Source organism: Aythya fuligula, chromosome 18 (assembly GCF_009819795.1).
Source record: "Aythya fuligula isolate bAytFul2 chromosome 18, bAytFul2.pri, whole genome shotgun sequence".
Classification (NCBI taxonomy): Eukaryota; Metazoa; Chordata; class Aves; order Anseriformes; family Anatidae; genus Aythya; species Aythya fuligula.
The window spans coordinates 2,123,978-2,145,666 of NC_045576.1; the positions used below are offsets into that span (position 1 = coordinate 2,123,978).

Genomic DNA, 21,689 nt, shown 5'->3' on the forward strand with positions numbered 1-21,689 from the left:
CTTGCTTTGCTGCAGACAGCAGAGGGACTGCAGAATAAAGAATGCCTTTTCTAGTACTGAGCCTCCAACCCAGGTGGCAGGAGCTTTCCTGGTGATCTCAGCTGAGATGAAGGGACCCTCTGACCCCACCACTGCTGGCTGTTTCTGCCCCATTAGGGCTCTGCGAGAAGCAGTGAGACTGAAAGGAGATGGTCCTGCTCCTCTCCTGCACCGCTGTCTGCTGCTCCTGTCTCTGAGCTGTGGGACAGCCTCTGGCTTTTTCTGGGGAGATGAGGAGGACATAAGGACCTTGCACCAGGAACAGCCAGGGCACATGGGGATGTTTGTCACAGTCTGTGTGGCCCCCGTGTCACCGCGCTCGGACAGAGCGCTGCTGTTGTGGGGGCAGGAGGCAGCACCGCTGCCCTCCACATCCGTGCAAGGTTTTAGGGAGTGGTGTGTCCCCAGGCTGGATCATGCCAGGAGGCACCTTACACCAGCAGAGCACTGCAGATCAAACAGCCCTGGCTGACAGGGAGTTCCCACAGCTCCCTTTGCAAATGACAGAGCTGTGACTGTTGAATCCCATCCCCAACACGGGGCTGTAACGCAGAGCCAGGTTGCAAGGACTGGTCCCAGTGATGGCTGCTGCTGAAGTTGGAACAGAGGGGGCTGGGGATGGACAACAGGACAATGGTGGGGACAGGCAGCAGGGCAGGGGCCTCACCTGGTGGCAAGGAGCCAAGGAGGGCACAGTAAATCTTCTCCAGCCTCTCCACGTGCTGTTCGCGGTCCACACTCGCTTCGCTTCCTGCGCACTCGACAGCTGCCACCACTTGCTGGAACCAGTGCTCGACCTCACTCATGGGCATGTCCTGTCACAGAGATGCTGTTAAAGCCCAGAGGTGTGAAAAGAGGAGATGCTCCTCAGGTAGGGTGTCAGGAGGGGGCAAATGCACCCTGTGAAGATGGGCTCACAGATGAGCCCATGTTTCAGCTCCAGAGCCCAGCTTTGCTGTGCAAACCTGAAGATTCAAGACCTTTGGCTCTTGCTGCAGCAATTATTTCATATTTCAAAGGGTTTTTAGTTTATTTCCACCTCTGCTTGCCCAGCCACCTCACCTTGCCCAGCCCAGCAAGTAACACTGAGGGTACTCGGGATGGAGACCAGCACCCAGGTGCCAGGGGCAGTTTCCCCACTTGCCATGAGCAATTCCCTGCTCCAAAGTGCCCAGCAAGAGTGGGGTTGTTAGAAAACCATACGTGGTGCCGTGCTGGTGCTGCTGCTTACCTGGAGGCTCATCCTCAAGCCGCTGAGGTCGCATCCCTCGCCCAGGGCCGCCTGCATGGCGTGGATGATTACATAGCACATGCACACCCGCGGGCTCTGGGAGAGCTGAGCCGCCTGCGTGTCGGTGACCAGCGCGTTGCAGATGGCTTCGGAGAGCAGCTCTGGGTCAGCAAAGATGAAAATCCTGTGTGGGGTGGGTGGGTGGGAACAGAGGGGGACGAGGAGGTGAGATGGGGTGAGATGAGAACTCCCCGTTACTGACACTGGGGCTGGTGCATGCAGCTCACACCTCTGCCCACGCTGAGAAGGGGCACGGCACATACTCCCTCCCCGCATGCCTCCCAGGGCCATGGAAATAAACAGGGGCAGGTAGGAGGAACGTGCTCCTCCCAGCACAAAGCTTGTTTGGATGCCTCCAAATTGCATACCCTGTGACTGCCTCCTGCCATGCAGTCTGTATGCAGCATCTGCATCCAACAGGGACCCAGGGTGCAGGAAAGGGACGGACTCACTACAGAGCAGTGAGGCAATAGAAGAGATAGAAGGCACAACACCTTTGAAGAGATGCTACTCACTTTTCCTGGTAAGGGTACGGGTTGCTTTTTAGACTTTGCTCGGAAATCACCATTCTTTGGTAGAGCATACCTAGTGAAGGTGAGAAGACCAAGAGGCAGGAGTCAGAGTAGAGGCAGAACAACAGCACCTGGCACTGGGGAGCCGAGGTGAGAGCCGAGAGCTGAGAGCCAGGCCCCAGGTTAAAAATAGTCAAGGACGAAGATAGGCTGTGCTACAGAAAAAGAAAAGCCCTTCTATTCAGGGATAATTTCCTGTATTTCCCTTCCTTTGTTTAGTGGATTATGAGCTCAGGAGGGGGCCGGGAGTGGGAGGAAGAGTCCGGCTCCAGCCACAGCCTTGGGGCCACATCGGGGGACAGCGCTGGACACGGAGGACATGAAGGATACGAAGGGCACGACACATTTCAGAGTGGGCAGTGATGTGCTTCACCCTCACCTGGCCCTGGGGTGGGGATAACCCAAGGGTCCACACCCACCCCACTGTGCTCAGGCACCCAATGCAGTGTGTAACCTTCTCACGAGCCTCCTGGTGCTCCCCAGATAAGTTATTTTCTTAGCTGGGTTAAACCTCTGCTGGGGGGGACCTCGGAGCTCCGGAGGTAGCAGGGAGCAGCAGTGAGGGTGATGCAGTTGGGTTCAGGCTCCCAGGAACCCCACTTGATTTCAGTGGTGCTCTCAGAGGGAGGTTTTCTGCCAATAACCACCTGAAATCAGGAGAGGGGAACCCTCCCACACAAGCATATCCTGCAGACCCCAGGTGTTTGGCTAGTCCCATGCAGAAATCCCTGCCATGGCTGGTTGCATTAGACAAAGGAAAACCCCCAGACCTGGGGGCAGAGCAGGGAAGCCATCGTACCCGGTGCTGCCCTTTCCATCTTCAGCCTGACAGCGTAGTCCAAACCAATGGTGCAGAAAGGCTTGGGCAGGGTGAGCAGCTTCTTGCAGAAGTCATACACTCTGCTGCAGAGCTCATCGGAGATACAGGGAGCCTGCGGCAAGAAAGGGGCAGGTAAGGAGATGCCACAGGCAAAGACCCCGAAGAGTGCTCTCCCCCCAACAGACCACGGGGTGCAGAGCTACACCACATTCAGCCTGGGCTGAAATGCAATCTGCAAAGCAGCTCCAGGCACTGCCATGGTCTGGAAGCCTCCAGCAGTACCCACCATAGGGCTGTGGACGTGCATTTTTCTGATTCCCCGGGATTCTGTCCCAGTGAAGCCCGTGAGCAGTTACCTTTATCAGGGTGTACATCAGCGTGTGCAGCAGGGGGATGATATAATGTCGGTAGTCACCTCGCTCTGCCTGCAGGACCAAAAGGCACAGTCAGTGCTGGGGCATCCACCGTGGGCCCTGGGATGTGCTGGGTGCAGGGGGATGCTCCCAGCACCAGGGTGAGGTCTGGGGTCTCTCCATGGGCCATCAGGGAGGGCAGGGTGTCCCTGGGGTGGTCAGGTCCTGCCTGGTGGGCTGCCTGAGTTGGCCATGAGCTGCTATGGGTGTGTGATGGACCACCAAGAGCAGGCACAGCACCCGTGGTGGGAGAGGGAGAACAAAAGTTTCTAACTGAGCTCACTGGGGAGTGCCTTTCTGATGCCAAAATCCATGTGGAAATACAAAATCCCTGGGAAAAGCCCCTGTTGAGTTTGGTGGGTGTGGAACCAGAGCAGGAGGAGAGCTGCTCCTGCATCCCTGTCCCAGGCTGTGGGAAGCCAGCAGGACGTGCCCACAGCCTGGCCCGGCTCTAGCACCACTCCAACAGCAGGAGCAGCCCCAGATAAATCTCACAGAGGGATTTCCACCCCAAAAACATCACAGACCCTCATTGCCAGGGAGGGGGCAATGCCTTATCAAGTTTTGTTTTGCACTAATGGAAATGGGGCTACTTCAGCAGGAAGGTGCCTCGGGCTGGATGCTCTCCCTCACTCCTGTAGCCCTGCTGGACAGACAGAAAGGCATCGCAGAGCTTGCAGCTCCTCACTGTGCTGCTGCTGGTGCCCAGGGAGCCTCCCTCTGCACCTCTTTTCAGGGATGATGTGCTGATGGATCCGAGTTAAATTGAACCGATGGCAGCAAAGCTTTTGAAACGATCAATGAAATGAGTAATACTGAATTGCTGAACCCAGCTGATCTCCGGGCAGAGCCCCAGAAGAGCTCAAGCATGAAATTTCTGAATTGTTATCGGTGGTTGCTACTGCCTGCTCAGAGCTGCTGCAGTACCAGCAGGCTGAAAAAAAAAATAACATGGCACTGATTTCCGGGAGCTTCAGGGACACAAAGGGAGTTACAGACCAGGAGGCCTGACATCCCTCCTGGGCACACAAAAATAAGAGCTGCAGAGGGATAAAAGCATAGCAGGGAGGGGCTGAGATGACTTTTGCAGGGGAAAGCAGACCTCAGCCCCACCAGGGCAATTCCTGCATCGCTAGCCAAGGGTGATGTGGGCATTCCTGTCTACCTGGATGTGCAAAAGCCACTTGACAGTAGGGGTGCAGGGGGCTCCTTGCTTGGGGAGGGCAGGGGATGTGTCCCCACACTTGGGGAGGACTGGGGGAAGTGGGCTCTTCCTCTCAGCACCGGAAGAACTGAGGTGTGCTTGTGAAGAAAAGGTGCGAGCTCATCACGTCACATCGCATCACATCCAACCACAAAGCTGGTCACCGCAGGTTGCTGCGGGTACAAAAGGTTCACCCGAGTTCAGAAAGTGAGACGAGTCAATGAATCAAAAAATGCATCGCCCAGTTTCCGTCAGGTGCTCTCGGGACAGGATACGGGGCTGGACGGCTCTGATCTGACAGCGCTCGGAAGGAAACGAGTGGCAGGGAGGAGAAATTTCCACTGTACCTGAGGCCACGGCTGGCCCAGGGGGTTGCGGGGGACCTGGGGGCGGTCGGAAGCATTTTGTGCTGTGCAATCTGCAAGCTGCAAACACCGTCTGCCTGTGGCTGTGAGCCACAGTCCCCAGCCAGACTCCAAAAACCCTAAACTCACTAAAAACCCTTTACCTGGGGGATCATCAGGCCAGGGATGCCCCAGGATGGAGACAGCCCCGCAGGGGAGGTGAGACCACCTCCCGAGGGACATTCAGTGTGAGGTAACACTCACCCTTTCCAACTCTTTCACCAAGATCCTGACCAGGATGGAGCTACTACTGGGATTCTGGTCAATTTTTTTGTGCAATGTCCATCGCAGCATCCCTGAGAAAGGAAAAACAAGAGGTGAGGCTGCCCTGCAGAGGACGATGGGCAAGGAGCCGTGTGTGGTGGGGGAATAGGGTGACCCAGGCACTGCTGCTGCAGAAACCACCACTGGGATCACTCTCATAGCTAACCCAGGCTTCTCCACCCTCTGCTTCATTCAGTGACCCTCTGCAGGGACATGTCACACCGCTGCCCTCACTCTGGATGCAGCATTGATGTCAAGCACCAGCAAATGCTTGGGAGAGCATCCCAAAAAAACTGGGACTGGGGAGCTGGAGAATAGCAAGGCATGAAAATGGACTAAATGACATCAAGTCTTTTTTCTGTTCCCTCCCTGCTTGCTTTCACTGCCTGCCCCAGGGATCTGGGGTTCCTGCTGGTCCCAGCATGCAGCACCTGAGCCACGGTGTGGCTGCCGACCCCAAGCGCTCAGAACAAGGACCACAAAGCTTTTCAGCCCTGCAGACTTGTCGAGGCTCATTCCAGACAAAAAAAAAAAAAAAATCAGATTTAATTAACACTAAAATATCCTGTGTGCTCCAAGTAAAATCATTTTTTCAAAATCAATTAAGTTCCTCGAGCTGTAGCAGTCCAATTGCTGGGTCAAGTAGAGTTTTATTCTCCCCTACGGTGATGCAGGGATCTCAGCTGGCTCCCTAGCACGGAGCTGAGCCATGTGTGGCAAAGCAATAGCCCCTCAGGGTGGGACTGGGAAACTCCGGTATCAGCGAGCTGGAAGGGGCTGCAGGGTGAGTTGGTGTCAGAGCAGGGAACAGAGCCCCAGGCTCTGACATTTCATGTCCTGCCCCACTGCTGGACCCCTGCCTGAGGTGAGAGTGAGGAACCATGTGGAGGAGGGATGGAAAACACCGGCGTTGGTGCATGGAGGCACCAGTAAGTTGGCAAACATTTGGCACCTCTAAGAGCAGGTTGGAAGGGGCAGAGGAACCGGAGGTCACCTCGTGTCCCCTGGTGTCATCTGAGAGGGGACCAGAGTGGGGCTGGGGCCACACAGTGCCCGGTGCGCAGGGCGGGTGGCAGCGGTGCTGTCCCCAGGACCTCACCTCGGTCATGCTGGCAGGAGGGGTGGTGGCCGTCCAGCTCTCGCAGCAGCGTGCGGACACGGCGCAGGATGTCCGACTCCACCTCTGCAGGGACAAAGAGGACGTGAGTGGCCTGGGTGGCACCTCTGGGACACCGGCACCCAGGTCAACCAAGGGGAATGACACTGGTTTGAGTGCACATCTCTCAGGATGGGTATAGCAGCAGGCTTCAGACCTGGCCGAGCCCTGATGGCAACAGGTCAGAGCCCTCCCCAGGGCCACTGGAGCCAGGGGGACAAGTGCCACCCCACGGACCGGTGGCCCATGGAGCCATACCGGGGAGCAAAGCCCTACCGGAGGGACATGGTGGCACAGACACTCTGCAGGGGACTGCTCTGCACAGGCTCTGCAGAATCCCTCTCCCTTTGTTGAATTACAAAATTGCACATTAAATATACAAGCTAAAGGCAGAAAACCACAGCTTGGCACTGTGCAAGAGCAGAAACACCTCTGCTTTTTGGCAGCACGTGGACTCGGCCTCACCCTCACCCACCACCCGGCTCTCGCAGTTTCTCCCAGCCCACAGCTGCCACCCATGGGCCCGGAGCACCCCGAGGCAGGGTCCGAGCCCAGTGACTGCCACCCGCTCTGTGCACGTCAGAGCCGAGCAGCATCCTGCTCTCGTCCAAAAATAAATCTGACAACCTCAGAGCCGATTTGGGGCATGACTCGGCTGTGGGGTGGGGACATGTGATCGGGAGGGAGTTCATGTGTCAGCGCTGGAACATTGCAACTGTGAAATAAAAGCCAGCCCTGAAGGCACGCTGGGGATCAGCCTGGAGATGCAAGATCCCTTTATTCCACCATGGCCGGGCTGTGTGACCCTGCTTGCTCTGGGTTCTCTTCCCCCATAACAAAAGGACTTTTGCTGCTTTGTAGTAAGAAACTCTTTATATAGTCAGCTATTATCAGGTGATGCCTACAGGCTGGAGCACCCAGAACATGGCCTGATCCAGGGCAGGACCTCAGTATTCATGGTAACCCCTCTCCTGAGGGAGATGGGTTGGGAGCTACAAGGAGAAAACCCTGGGAGGATTTCACAGCTCAGCCGGAGACTCAGCCACACAGGGGCTGCAAGAGGCATCTCCAGAGAGCCAAAACCTGAGGATCCCACGGGCAGGGACATGATCCTGCAGCAGATGGGGCAGCTCTGAGCATCTGCCCCCTTGTCCCATGCAGACCCTTACCCCATCTCGGGGCAGGTTTGATGCAAGAACCAGAGATGTTTTTTGTCTCTTCCTATTGCATCTCTCAGCAGCATCAAGTGGCACCCCAGGGCTGCCAGCATCCCTGCCAGCGATGCACAGGAGGGAGGCAGGAGCCTTTAGCCCACCCTAGCATCCTTGCTGCCCCCTCAGCCCCAGCTCCCATGCAGACAGCATGGCCAGACCGATGACAAGCCACTCATGCCCTCCCCAAGCCCAGGGCTACAATGACAAGGTTCCAACAAGATGCTGACCAAGGGCACCAGGCACAAGCCCTGGATGAAACTGGACTGGGAAATGCAAACTTTAAAGTATTGGGAATGGCTCATTCCTGAGCACCACACAGCCCAACAGCCAAAATATCCTATTTACCCAGGGAAGCACACCCCATTAGGGATGTTGGTGCAGGGGATCCATGGAATCCAAACTTCTGCAGAGGAGCACTTACTGCTGTGACTGCAGTCTAGGCTGTGTTAGAAGACAACCACACGTTTGGGTTCAGAATTATTCATCTTGTGCTGCTGAAGCTGTGTGTGTGCATGAGGAAAATCCCATCTTGGCCAGCATACTTCGTGCCATCGTACCCACACAGTACAGTTACAGTGCAGAAGCGTCCTTTGAAATGGGATCTTTCTCATTCTGGAAGTGTTATTTGAGGAAATGTTAAAGTTTTACTTTAGAAATCTGCATTTTCTCTCCTTTTTGTTTTCCCTGCAGTGATTTGGTAAAGCTCCTCCTTTTCACTACTGTGTTCATTGTTTTTGCACTGAGGGATTACACACTGTAATGGACTACATGAAACTTCCCATTCTTTTCATTTCTGTATATTTTTAATGACTACGGGAAGTTTTTCCTGAGCATTGGTATAAATACTGTGTCCTCTTTTTGTAAATCAAAGCAACTGCAGCCGTGATATGCTGAGGTCTCTTGGTGGGGAGCGAAGCGTCAGAACACCCCTTCCAACACAAACATGGGGCACTTTGATCTAAAAATGCTCTCAGCCCACCAGCAACAGCCAGCAGTGGCTTGTAAGTGGAATAAAACATTTCAGTATTGATATACTGATAACAAAATGTGAGATTGCTTTAAAATCTGACTTTAGCTGGTTACCAGACCTGGTGGCACTCTACAGCAAATCTTTTGACCATTCCTCAGGTGTTTCATGTCACAATTGCCATTTTCCCATCAGGGTTTAAGTGCAGGGCCCCATGGTATCGCTCTGCCCAGCAACAATCAGTCCTCGTTAGATAGCCAGGTATTTTCTTGGGGCTGTTGGGGCAGAGGAGGGAATGGGGTGGGGAAGGATTCGTGCAGCAGCATCACCCACCTGTGCTCTCCATGGCCGGGCCGGGGCTGCAGCAGGGCACGGGCACGGCTGCAACGATGGGCGAGTGCACGGCTGCTGCTCACTCTGCTCGGGCATGGCCTCAGGTCCGGTGTCTCGCCTGCAGAACCACAGGACAATGTCAGCTGGGGCAGGCGGCGGGGATGGCAGGAGCACATTGTGAGGCAGAGTCCCGAGGACAAGCCCCAGGTTGGGGTTTCTGGGGCAGAAAGGTTCGGCTCGGAGCTGAACCCACCCGAGTGCTCGGGACCCACAGCAAGAGGCCCCCACGGATGGGCATCGCCAGGCAGGGCAGCAGCAGGAGTCCTCTCCTCCCCAGGATTTACGAAGAAATATTCAGGTTAAATCAAACTGAGACCAAAATGTGAAGTCCAAAAGGAATAAAAATAAATAAAGAAGAGAAGCTGAACTTCCATGAGGTTTCTAATTTATTGCCTTGATCTGCCATCCCTATCCCATCCCTATCCAGCACCTAGAGAAACAAAACCTGAGGAAAGCCCAGAAGCCAGTTACACTCCAGAGGGAAGCCAGCCCGGAGCCAGACGGCTTCCCTTGCCATCGAGCATTGTTCTCTCCAAAGAAAGAGGAAAAAGAAAGCGGAGGAGGAAGGAAGGGAGATCTGCCTGTGACACGGCCACCCAGTGCCCACGGCACAGCAGCGTCCCCACAACCACCCTCTCCCCACCCATAGGACCCCATCAGTCCTCTGTGCCCCTCCAAGCATAGTCAGACCACCAGCCCACACTCCTGCTCATGTCTTTGCTCTATCTAGGAATCTCTCCATTTAATTTATAGATTTAAGATCTATCTCTGCCCATTTAGGCCCTAAATCTGTACATATCCCCCACCCAGCCCAGCAAGTGTAGCAGGAGATGGACAAACACCTGCAGGAACTCTCCCAACCACACACAACTCGTGCCCAAGAGCATCCTGCTCTCAGCTGCTCCCAGATGCTCACTAAAAGCTTCCTGAAGAAAGTGAAGCTTTCAGCACCCACCCCAGAGCTGCCGGGACTTTATTTCTGGGGCTGGCTCCAAGCCACCACTGCAGATTTCCACCACCCGCTGGGCAGCTCCCAGCCTCGAGCAACTGAAGGCAGAGAGGACAAGGGAGGCAAGGACAGGGACTGCTGCAGCCCAGGGGCTAATGACAGGAGACCCCTGCCTCTCCTTGCATGGCTCAGTGCAGGGCAGGGAGCAGGGGGTGATTCCAACCCCCCAGCTCAGCTGATGCTGACCTGGGAGTTGCATCTATGCAGCACGTGGACATCACTGTGGGAATGGACGTGTGGTTTCTTCTGAGACCAACACCCCCGTCTGCAGACCCAGAACATGTGATGGGGCAGGGGGAAAAAACAAAGCCCAGAAAACCATTTCTTTCCTGTGGGTGAGTGGTGGGAATGCCCGCAGGGTTTTCCTTCCTGCGGCACACCCTTAGCACCCAACCTGGTGCCAGCCCTGCATCCCCATCCCCTGCCACCTCCTGGGACAGCATGGCCAGATCCTGCTGGGGTGGCAGCAAGGGGACGAGGAGGCTGCCAAGGAGAATCTAACACCTCAGGGTTGCCTTGGTGCTGCCCTATTTCAGGGGTGTCGTCGTGCTCAGGGCTTCCTCTTGGCTGTGTTTATCTCCTCGACAGCAGTACCATCCCCAGCCACTGGCTACAGGAGTGAGGGATGCCCTAATCCCTTCCTTGCCCAGCACCACACATCACTGGTGGGCTGGTCAGCACGTGGCTCTCAAAGGGATATTTCCTGTGGGGAAAAAGTCCCCTCATGGGGCTGGGTGCATGCCAAGCTCTTCAGGGCCAGCAGAGGCGTCTGCCGAAGCGAAAGGCAGGCGGCTGCTAATTGTGTCGGTGGTTTTCCACATCCGCATCCTACCTACCCACACGTGGGAGGGAACCAGCGCACCGGCGCTCGCTTTCCAGATTTAGAAAAGGACTCGGGGTGGTGTGAGCTGCTCCAGGCCCTAGAAACTTTGCTTCTCAGTTGCCTGCTTGCTTAAGAAGTGCTGGTGCTCCTCGCTGTCTGCAAAGACCTGAGATGGGGCCAGCAGCCTGCCTGCCTGCTCCAAGAACTCAAGTCTCCCAAGAAAATTCAATATAAAATTCCCCAAAATACTCCCCGGCATATTCAGAGTCCATCAGGAGGACAAATTTTGTACAAGGCACAAAAGGAGATGGGTAGAAGCAGGCTGGTGAGAAAGGTTGGGGTCAGCCCGGTTCCCCCTGGGAGGGGAGGTGGGGCTGGAGATGGCAGGAGATGGACGGCAGCAGCCCGCGGGTGGGCAAGCTCCCACCTCCCCTCCTGGGCTTCACTAGGGCTTCCCTGGCAGCAACAAGCACAAAGCCGAGCCCAGCGGCATGGTGAGGAGGGCTTTAAGCTGCAGGAGGCTGTGCTGCAACCAGGGCTAATTCATCCTTGTGCAGAGTGCTCTCAGACCAGAGCCCGAGCTGTTGCTTGGAGCAGCAGCAGGGAGACACCTCCGTTTGCCTGCATAAAGCAAACACAGCTGACGGGGAATGCCGGAGATGCTGGCCTCTGTAGACACAGTGCACTGGCTCAGCCGTCCTTCAGAAGAGCTTTTGGCTGCCAAAGCCACATCCCCGTTCCCTCAGCCGTGCAGCTGGAGGCTGCTGCCCAGGTGACATTAATGAAGCCAGGCTGGTCTGTGCCAGATGGCCACGGCACCGCCAGCTGAGCTCAGCTTGGCAGGGAGCAAAGACCTTCAGACCCCTGGGAAGGAGACGCCAGTGGGGCTGAAGGCCCTGGTGACAGCCACCTCTGTGCCCATCAAGCCCTGATCCACATATGCTGTGAGCCCTGGTGCTGAGTGAGGAGAGCTGGCACAGCGATGTGTCTGAGATGTGCCGCAGCCCCTCTCTGACCCAGGTCCCCTCTCCCAGGCTGGCCCAGCATCTCACACAGGGACATTCTCAGCCAGGGGGCCCTCAGAAACAATGGTGCCACATCCCAAGACCCAGCAGCACGGGACTGCTGCTGGCCCCTGTGTCTATACAAGCAGGTATTTTTTCCATTTCTCAGGAAAAAAAACACCTGGTAGACTACCTCAAGCCTGCAAGAGACAGGGCCACACGCCTCCCAGAAGGCTAGGAACATACCTCCCACCCCATGCCCACCCCACGTCTTCCCCGCTGCGCTGCGAGCGGGGGGACCACACAAGGAAAGAGCATCCCCAACCTCGCTCCGGGCTGCACTCACCTTCCCTTGCGTCCTTCCAGCTCCCGGCGTCACCGCAGGGCACAGGATGGTCCCAGCAGGCTCATGGCGAGGAGGAGGTGGCAATGCAGGCAGGAGCTAGCAGTGAAGCAGCAGTCCTAAGCTCCGGCACCGGCAGCCCACGTTGAACCCTGCCGGGGCTCGCTTCTGCTCTGCGTGCATGTGTCAGAGCCCGCTGCTCACTGGTGACCACAAGCTTTCTACCCCAAAACAGGAAGGGCTCAGAGGCCCCAGCCAGCACACACGATGGTGGGGAGACGAGAACGGAGCCAAGGGGAAATACGGCAGCACGGGGCGTAAACGCTGGCCCTGCAAAAGTGTTGGCGAGAGGCAGAAGCTGCTCAGTTCCCTGAACCACACCACTCCTCCGCTTTCTGTCCCCCTCCTCCCCATGCATCTCTTCTCTTCCCTGCAGCAGACACGAGACACATTTCATCCCGTAACTGGTTATTTTGCTGTCTGCCAGCTCAGCAAGACCAGAGGCTTCTCTGCACTCATCCCACTTCTTTGCAGAGCTGCAGTTCCCTGCTTCCTCTCTGCAATTCTTAAAATACCCAAGGCATCAGCTGTATTTTATTTCATTTACAGGAAAAAAAAAATAAGAGAAAGGGAACGGAGAAGGGAAGCCACATTCCTCCTTTCGGTTCTCAATAGCCATGAGGCTTTTAGTGATAAAACCTGCGTGACTCCAAAGCCACCTCTCCCAGGAGCTGGAGGTAGTTATGGACAGCATCTGTCTATATTCATGAAAATGAAGATCTTGGCAGCGAAAGCACAATTCACCCCAGAAACACACAGATAAGATCACAGGTTAAAGGTCTTTACGTCTTCCTTTTCTAAGCTACCAGGGTGGCAGAGAAAGTGTGAGCAGAGCCTGTTCCTCAGCATCCATCAGCCCACCCTCCACGCACCACTGAGATAGCCCAGGATGGATCGTTTCAGTTATAACATGAGTTAGTGTCCCTGTGAGTGTCAGGATGTGTCACCTACGGTCCCAAAGGGCCCAGGTCCGGGCTCAGCACCATGCTACCTGTGGTGGAGCACCCCCTGCCCACCAGGCTCCTCAAAGCCCTGAGCAGCGAGCCTTGGAGCACGGCGTGACACAGTCATGGTTCCACCACCAAGGCTGCCAGGGGTTTTGGAAGAGCTGCCAACATATTGCCAACAAGCACCCAAGTGCCTCCACGAATGACAGGGGAATCTGGCCCAACCAGGACCAGAGCTCAGCCCCAGGAGGCCACGTCTCACCCTGCAGCAGCCCAGCTCCCCCAGCCCATGCAGCACTGCCTGGGGTGGGGTTGGAAATGCCACGGCAGATGGATGGAAAATTGTCCATCCATGTGAGTCGTCTCAGCCCCCACCACACTCAGGGAAGCGGCCATCCCCTGGTGACCTTCCACACCGGGATGCCCAAGATCCCCAAAAGACTTGCTGCTCAGACTGTCAAAGGATGGCAGAAATTGCTAAAAACACAACCTCCTAGACTATGTGAAACACAAGACACAGAAGGAGTGAGGCAGAAATACCTAAAACCATGGAAGAAAACCCAAAGCCAGGTGTGAAGCTCAGTCGCTCCATCCTGCCCTCACACACGAGCATCCTCCACTGCCCAGCACACCTTGGCTGGGGTCCTGAGCATCACTGCCTGGACACCTGCTGACCATGCCCAGTGCTGGGGGATGTCCCCTCTCCCAGCTTGCCCAAGGACACCAGTGACGAAGCAGGGTAAGCATAGCTCATGCACACACGCTTGCTCTCTCCGAGATATATTTAGTCCCGCTCCAAAGACTGTCTCTCCACGCCTTCTGAAGCCCTGTATTTGGTTACAAATTCACTACACGGGTATGTCTGAGGTTTCCTGTGCCAGTTTATCAGCTCAATGACAGACACTTGAAAAGAAAAACCCATGTATTGCCCAGGAGCAGGTTATGGAAAGCTGTTCCCTGGACACGCTCCTCCTCTCCCTTCTCCCCGTCCCACTGCCAGCCACCAGCCCTTCCTGATCCTACAGCAGACACCCCAAAGGAGCCAGAGCAAGGAAGAATCATGCAAATACCATCGGCAGCAGCGAGTGAGCTGTGCTGCACAGGGGCGTCCTGAAGGGAGAAACAGCAGGTGCGGAGCTGGGGGGGAGGCACGGGATCACCCGCGGCATGGTGCCATGCGGTGGCAGACGTCCTGCGGGGCAGAGCAGCACCCGCCACCCCTCACACTGCCCTCCCCCTGCTCCCCGCAGGTGGCTCCAGGCCAGCTCGCTTATGGAAGCAGCACCTCCAAAAGTCTAACGTTACACAGCACTCGCACTGGGGCGGCTCCCAGCCCGGGTTTCCTTCCAGCTCTGGTGAGAGCGGCTGGAGCAGGAGGATCGAACGTGAGCCAAAGGCGGTTTTCTCTTGCGGGAGCTGGAGGCAGCTCCGAGCGGGACGTTTACCCCAAGGCGACCTGCCCATTTGACATCACATCCCCTGGGCTGCTCGGAGTGTGGCTGACAGCCCCAAAATGCCGTGTAATTGCTCCTCTGGGACCCAGGGTCACCACCGACACCGGGCCAACCCGATGCCACGATAAGAGCTCCCGGTGCTGTCCATCAGAGCAGCTCTGCCCTCCTGGTTGTGCCCTCCTCTTAGACCATGTCCACCTGCCAGGGGAGTGGCTGCTTTTAGCAGCCAAATCCAGCCTGCACCCCCTTACCATCTGGGTAACAACAGCTCCAGGCCCCACCAAGGACCCGACCTATGGCCAAGGATGAACACTGAGGGCAAGCTCCATTTCACCTTACACCAACCACCTGAGCGCAATGTGCCACATTTAAAATGAAAACTAAGCCAAACTCTCATTATGAAACTCAAAAAAAAAAAAAAAAAAAAAAAAAACATAAAAATCACCTGGGAGAGTCTGTTGAGGAGCCTTATTTCTGTCCCCACTCAAACAGGCTGCTGGGGCGGAGGAGACCTGCAGAAGAAGCAGGGGGACCACGCACGATGCCTTCCAGACCCATTTTCAGTTTCTGCTCCAAAACCTGGCAGGGCTCGTGGTTTCAGGCAGCTCTGATACGAAACCAGATGCTCTCCCTTGGGCTCTCCCTGCCAAGGAAAGATGTCTCGAGCTCAGCCTCTGCTTTCCAGCAACACTGTGCTGCACCAGTTCCTTGCCGGCTGCTCCAGCAGGCGCGTCCCTGACAGGAGGCTCACGCCCGTGGAGCGAGGGCGCGAGAGGGACACTCTTCAGTAACAAAACACTTTCACAGCCCACACCACTGCGGATATTCATCTGCCCGTCAGGATGAAACGAGCCCCAAGTCCCTTTGCTAAAGCTGGCGTGGAAGTGGAGCGGCTTCCTGGACACTAACGGCTCTTTGGAGACTTCCTCGCCAACGTCACGTTTCATTCTTTCTAAGGGAAGAAACGAGTTTTCCGGAAGCATCAGCTTTTTAGATTTAGCATCTCTCTTTCCATTCCCGGAGTCGGCTTTGGAAAAACAATCGGAGGGAAAAAATAAACGCTTTCTGAAAACCGCTGCCAGGTTTGCTCGCACAAACAGCCCAGGCAAGTGCTGTCAGCCTGAGGGGGAAATAAAATACACGGCACAGTCCCTTCACCCTACAGACACGCTGTATCACCAGCTGGGATAAAGCAGCTGCATGTTGACAGCAAATCCTTGCTAAAGATTTGCTAAGACCCCTTACTAAGGCATCTGGGGCTTTAGCAGCAGTTTCAGGGCACATTCAGCATCCTGTGGTGCAGCACAAGCAGCTGCTGGGGCTGCAGGGGGGTGGAATGGTTGCATGGGGCTTTGGGGGGCCACCAGGGCAGGGTGACCAGAGCCAGAGTGACAGCAGCATGGTGGGGATGGCACCTTTGCCCCGTGTCAGTGGAGGACAGGGCTATGGGGTGCTTTTGGCATTGCCCTGGCAGCAGGAAACAGCCTCCTGGCACAGGGTTGACACAGAGAGCAAGGAAGAGGCAAGCATATAATGAGGAACCATGAGGGCAAGCCCACCAATGAGGTGTAATTATGGTACATAATTAAATGGTACATCCAACAGCAGAACCCCCTGCTTTCAGCAGGACCATGAACATCCCTCGGTAAGGCCACTCCGGACTGAACTACCCAAACCCATGGGGCACAGCTCACTCACAGCAACAGCTCCCTTGGAGAGCTCCTGCCCAAACCACGTTTGATGGACAGTGCTGTCTTCGAGGCATGTCACACCTCAAAATAGAACAACGTGACTCAGCCAACACGGCATCTGCCTTCAGCACAGCCATTAGCACCAGCAAAACTCAAAAACCAAGAAAGTAACTGGAAGAAAGTCCTGAGAGCCCCCGCTTCTGGGTAGGTGACGTGGTCAGCATTGGTAAGGCTGAGCACAACCAAGCCAAGAGGCTCCTTGGGCCAGCTCCCTCCAAAAGAGAAGAGCAGCTGTCATCTCTTGTGACAATCAGAGCTCCTCTGTTTCAAATCCCCCCGAGGCTGGGCACACAGGACTGCTGGGGAGGGATGCTGCTGCAGCCCCCATCCCAACAGCCAGTTGGATGTGCTGGGGTGGAAGCACAATCCCAGATGAAGTTTATAGCAGCCCCAAACCACTTAATGTTAGGATAGCTCCATGCCAGCCGCTGGAGGCCCAGCACCTCAGGGCTGGAGGCAGGGGCTGCAGGGCAGAGCCCTGTGAAGCAGCGAGCCCAGGTCTCACCAGGACAGCCCAGAGGCTTTGTGGCACCAAACTCTTTCCTCTGATCAAACCTGGGAGAAAGCTGCATAGTTAGAACAGATTCATGACATATATTTCCCCAGAATGACACGTATTTTCTACCATTGTGGATGTAGGACATGCCTCTGGATGCTCAGCTGTAAAGGCTGAATAATGTCCCGTGGATTTGGGCCATCCACAGAGGAACTTGGATACTGGTTGAGAGTCTTGGAAGCCACGCACTTATTGCAGGATCAGAGCACCAGACGCACCCATGGAAAAGCTTGTGCAAGCCTCAGAGGTGATCAATCAGCCCTTGATGCCCAGACAAAATTGTTTCCTTCAGGCATAGCCAAGGGGCACAAAAGAAACGTGGCCACTGGGCTGGACGGACACCCAGAGAGCTCCCCTGGGAGGGCAACAGCATCTCCAGGAGGCCACTCGGGCCTGGTGCCTCACAGGCAGCCAAAGGATGCTGCCAGAAGATGCAGAGGAAGAGCTAAAACCTGCCTCATGTACACAGCTCACTCATCTGCTTTGTTTTAGAAACCCAAGCCCCCAGCACTTCACTTTTTAGTTTCCTTTCCAGCTGGGGCTGCTGCGCTCTCCGCGTTATCACCGCTGCCATCACCGTGTATTGCCATGTCACCGCCGCAGCGCTCGGGGCCCCCAGGGGAGGTCTGAGGCAGCGGGCCAAAGGCAGGGGCAGGCGGGCGGCCACACGACTACACGAACAGCCAGCGCGGCGCGAGCCACCCGCAAGCAGCAGCCGGAGTGCAGCTGCCAGTGGGTGACAGCCGGGAGCAGCTCCGGTCCTCGCAACTGGGAGGGAGCCGTTTCGCACAGAGCAAAATGAATAAGCATGAGCTAGTGTTGAAACGGCCCCAGATCGGTGATGTAAGCTGCTCCATCTGGGCTGAGCGGCTGCCAGGAGGGTGTATGGGGGGCTCGGATGAGTGCCGGAGCAAGAGCACCACCAACACCAAGCCCACCCGGGACTGCCCCGGGGTGCCGGCAGCCTCAGGGGACAGGCTCCAGGGCAAACGCTGCCTCCCACCAGGATCATGCTGGCTGGCAGGGCGAGCTTGCACAAATTCTCCTTTCCTGCAGATAAGCAGCAGGTTCCCCTTCTCCAGCACCATCTGTGCCCCCCTCCCCTTGCTTGCCCCAGGCAGGAAAACCACACCAACTCTGTTCAATCGCTTCCCAGGGTCTTCCAGGGAAGATGCGGGGGGATGCAGCATTCACACACACACACACACACACACACACACACACAAACGCACACTTCCAGCATCTGACATACACACTGCTGCCCAGTAAAAGCACGGCACAGCAGACCTCCTCAGGGAGCAGCAGAGCAGCGGGGGTCTCCCAGAGGAGCAGCAGAGGGACAGGGCAGGAGGGCGAGCGCAGCATTTCGTGCACGCAGAGCCACCCGATGCTCTCCATCCAGACCCTACCTGCTTGGTGGGGCAGGCAGCGGGAGCATCAGGCGTGCACCCGGGGTCGCATCCAGCACGGAGGGGCACAGCAGGGTCCGGGGGCAGCCATCAGGGGCTCCGCTCTGCCCAGGGTGCAGGGGCAGCGCCGGGGCGGCTGCACGCTTCAAAGTCTGCAAAGTGAAAAGGGAAGCGCTGGAGTTATTTCAAGACAACTTCCTCTTTCAGACAGAAGCCCCTTAATGAGAAAGCTGTCACCGCGTGGGTCGCGCTCACCCAGCACTCTCTGGACGTGCAGGAGCGGGTGGAAGAAGGCTCCAGCCCTGCCCTGCCCTAATCCCCAAAAACCAGCCGTGCAGGTCGGGCTGCTGGGGAGCAGCCTAGCCAGGACTCGGGCCTCCTGGCGTGGAGACTGCCGCCTCCCAGCCCGGGCAGCGAGAGTGCCTGACGCTGCACACCCCGTGCCGGGAAATAAACAGGGTTGCTACAGAGACAAGGAGGAGTCTGTCCAAGCGGGAGGCTTTTCCAGCTCCAGCACGAAGTTTTGTGCCCCTGCCAGCTCTTGCAGCCAGGAGCGCGCCGTGCACATCTGCTTTTTGCACAAAGCCCCCGCCGTGGGGACGGGTGCCCCCAGCAGCCCCTGGCTGCCCGGTGCCAGCACGGGGACACAGACGGGGCAGGGGACACCCAGCCCCTCCGGGGAAGGGGTCACGGGGAAATTCATCATTGCGTTGGCAGCGTCCTCGGCCAGAGCAGGTCTGGTTGTGCTCAGCGGGGCGTCACGTTGTCACCACTCGTGACTCGGTGGCGGGGCTGCAGCAGCTGAGCTGAGCCGAAATGGGGCCGTGCAGGGGGGGGAGGCCCCAGGTGAGGCTGCTTGGGGCTGCTGCGGGGCCCCAGGCTCTGCTAGGACCGCGGCCCATTTGCACATTTGCATCAGCTCAGCTGGGGAAAGCCTCAACAAGGGCTGCCCCTGCTCATGTCTGGGGCCCAGCTTGTGAGTTCAGCCCCCAAGCGTCACCTGCAGCGATGCTTGAGGCCCTGAGCTTCTTTGGGGTAAGGGCTTCGGGTGGGGGAACGTGCTGCGAGAGGGAGCGTGGGAACAGCAGCCGACACCGTATCACTTCCCATCTTCTTTTACATGAGAAAAAGCATTAGGTACAGTTACATACCTGGGCCCCTGGTTTAAAAATAACCTACTTCCTTCCTGGCCTGGAGGGAAAGGCAGGAGGTGGCCGTTCGGCTGGCTGTCGGCGCGATTTGCTTCCAGTCCCCACTGGTCACTCTGGTGCCAAGGCATCTCCACAGCAGGGGCTCGCCGCCCCACACAACCCCACAGGCAGGAAGGCTCCAGGGAAGCAGCAGCCACACACAGCACTGGGTGATAACACCCACATTTCCCCTCTCTTGGCTTCGTCCACACTCGCTCCCATTGATGAAGGACCCACAGATGTGTCCTGGTGGCCGTGGCAGGGGCAGTGCCAGCAGCCCCATGGGCAGCACGGCAGTGGCATGTGAATGTGGGGTCCTGTTTGCAAAGGGTTTTCCCTACTAGGATCAAGATGAGCTTCAGCATGCCATGGCTGAGGTTTGGGCAGTGCTGTTCAATAGCTTATTTTCCCATGCCTGTCTCTATGTCCTGACACCACATTGCATCTGTCCTCCAGCAGGAGGTCCCCAGCATGCAGGAACCCCTACTGCAGGCAGAAGTGTCCATACAAAAAATGTTTCCATGCAAATTGCAAAGCAAAGAGAGGGTTGAAGCCAGCACACTGACACCATGATGGGATTAGCCCCATGCACTATCACAGGAGGGGCAAAGGCTGGCACCGGGTTCCTTGCACCCCTTCCTTGGATGTGCTCCTGCTTTGGTGATGCTCCACAGGCACCTTTCAAGGCCAGGATCTCCCATTGCTGTTGGACATTTTCACCCCTTCCCTCCCAGTCAGCCTCTGAAGGACCCAAACCTTCACCCCTGACATATGTTCATTGCTGTCAGACCCTCTCTCACCACACAGCTACAGCAGAAGGATGCCATGAGCTTGGCTTTCCCCTTGCCCCATTTCTGCCATGCACACCAAGCAGCCTCCTCAATGTCATCATCACTGGGATCCTGACCCAAAATTCATTTAGCTCAAAAAACAAAACAAAACAAACAAACAAACAAAAAACAAGAGGAAACAACCAAAAGAAGGAGAGAGAGAAGAGAGAGAACTTCTTGTGTGGCAAACAGCACAGACCCACTACAAAACAGCTGTTTGTCCCACAACACCATCCTTGGGGATTTACAGGCGTTGTAGGAGCACCATAAAGGGCCGTGCCTATACAGTTCTGTGCATGCTTGGGATACAAAATGCTTTCTGAATCCCTGAATCCTCCTTTTGTAGAAGAAATCTTTCCAGCTAAAACAAATACAAAGAACTCACCTGAAGCACTAATTCAAAAGGGGTTTTCCAGCCCGGAGGGGAACTTGCTGCCCAGCCTGGGGCTTTCCTGCTGGGGGAACAGCACACAGCCTGCTTCTCTTGTGCTGGGACAGCCGCCAACACATGAAACCATGCCAGCAACAGCAGCTTGCTGCCGGCGGGCACGGTGCTGCACAGCCCGGGGGCATGGTGCTGCACAACGGGCACGGTGCTGCACACCCAGCGGGCCGTGACACGCTGGTGGGACCCTCTCCGTGCCGGCCGTCATGCTCCAGTGCTTGCAGCTGCAGCAGGGCCCTGCGCCCACCTCCAGCAGCGGTGCTGGGGCCGCTGGGGATGGAGCCACTTCTCCTCCCTGTTGCTGTCTGGTTCCCATCTTGGTTCCTGCTTCACACCCAGTTTAAGCACAAAGCAGCTTCCCTGGTCAAATGGGAGCTCTGGGCACCTCTCCTCCTGCCCTGCTTTCTATTCAGGGACAGCTTAGTTTTCCCCACTTCAATTTTCTATCATTATGTGGCTGCTATAATAACAGACCTAGAGAGCCAACTGGGTTTCTGAGGGAAGCAAAGGTATTTGCACAAAGAAAAGGACGCTGTCTGAGCACTGCTCCTCCCAAACCACCCAGCCTGCAGGGAAAGCTCCACTGGCAGATGTCCGAATCGCCAACGCTTTAGTCAAGGGATGCTTTTCTTCCAGTTTATAAGGGAGCAGGTCACAGACCAACTGATATGTTCTTGTAATGTCTCTGTTTTTCAGCCTGATTCTAATGAGGATAGGGGTATTTGGGGACAGGGGAAGCCAAGCAAACTGCCAGTTTTGTGGTCCTTACCTTTGCCTTTTTGATTTGTCCAAACTAAGTCATCTTCAACAAATTTTTTTTTTTTTTTTTTTTTTTTTTTTTTTTTAAGGTCTTGAAAAAGTCCGTGGTAAGAAAACAGAAGCAAGTACAAGACAATAATGAACCATGGACTTTTCACATCTGAGAAGCCTCATGGCATGCCCTGCAAGGGTAGAAACTGCCTTATCTGATAAAGATAATAGCAACAGGAGAGACAACTGCTCACCTACAGGTTAATTATGGGTTTGAAAATCCAAGCAAAATGATTGTGATAAGCTTGAGCAGGCAGCTGATAAGAAATCAGCAAGCTTTTCCTTTCCATCTCACCATCCAACGTGTTGGGCATGTACCCA

The 21,689-nt window shown here is 55.9% G+C and overlaps 1 protein-coding gene across 2 annotated transcripts in view; it reads right to left on the reverse strand.

Moving 5' to 3' along the window:
- Window positions 1-18,154, reverse strand: part of PIK3R6 (phosphoinositide-3-kinase regulatory subunit 6) — a 29,126-nt gene extending 10,972 nt beyond the window's left edge. Inside the window, exons 1-10 of one of the 2 annotated variants that reach the window (XM_032199881.1) lie at window positions 18,094-18,154; window positions 11,920-12,246; window positions 8,678-8,795; window positions 6,107-6,190; window positions 4,948-5,039; window positions 3,079-3,147; window positions 2,702-2,834; window positions 1,846-1,915; window positions 1,271-1,454; window positions 707-854 (exon numbers count right to left, since the gene is read on the reverse strand). In XM_032199881.1, coding sequence (XP_032055772.1) covers window positions 707-854; window positions 1,271-1,454; window positions 1,846-1,915; window positions 2,702-2,834; window positions 3,079-3,147; window positions 4,948-5,039; window positions 6,107-6,190; window positions 8,678-8,690 — 793 coding nt within the window. In that variant the 5' untranslated portion in view covers window positions 8,691-8,795; window positions 11,920-12,246; window positions 18,094-18,154. The remainder of the gene's footprint in view (window positions 1-706; window positions 855-1,270; window positions 1,455-1,845; window positions 1,916-2,701; window positions 2,835-3,078; window positions 3,148-4,947; window positions 5,040-6,106; window positions 6,191-8,677; window positions 8,796-11,919; window positions 12,247-18,093) is intronic. The other variant, XM_032199882.1, reaches the window with a different exon arrangement.
- Between the last annotated feature and the right edge of the window lie 3,535 nt (window positions 18,155-21,689).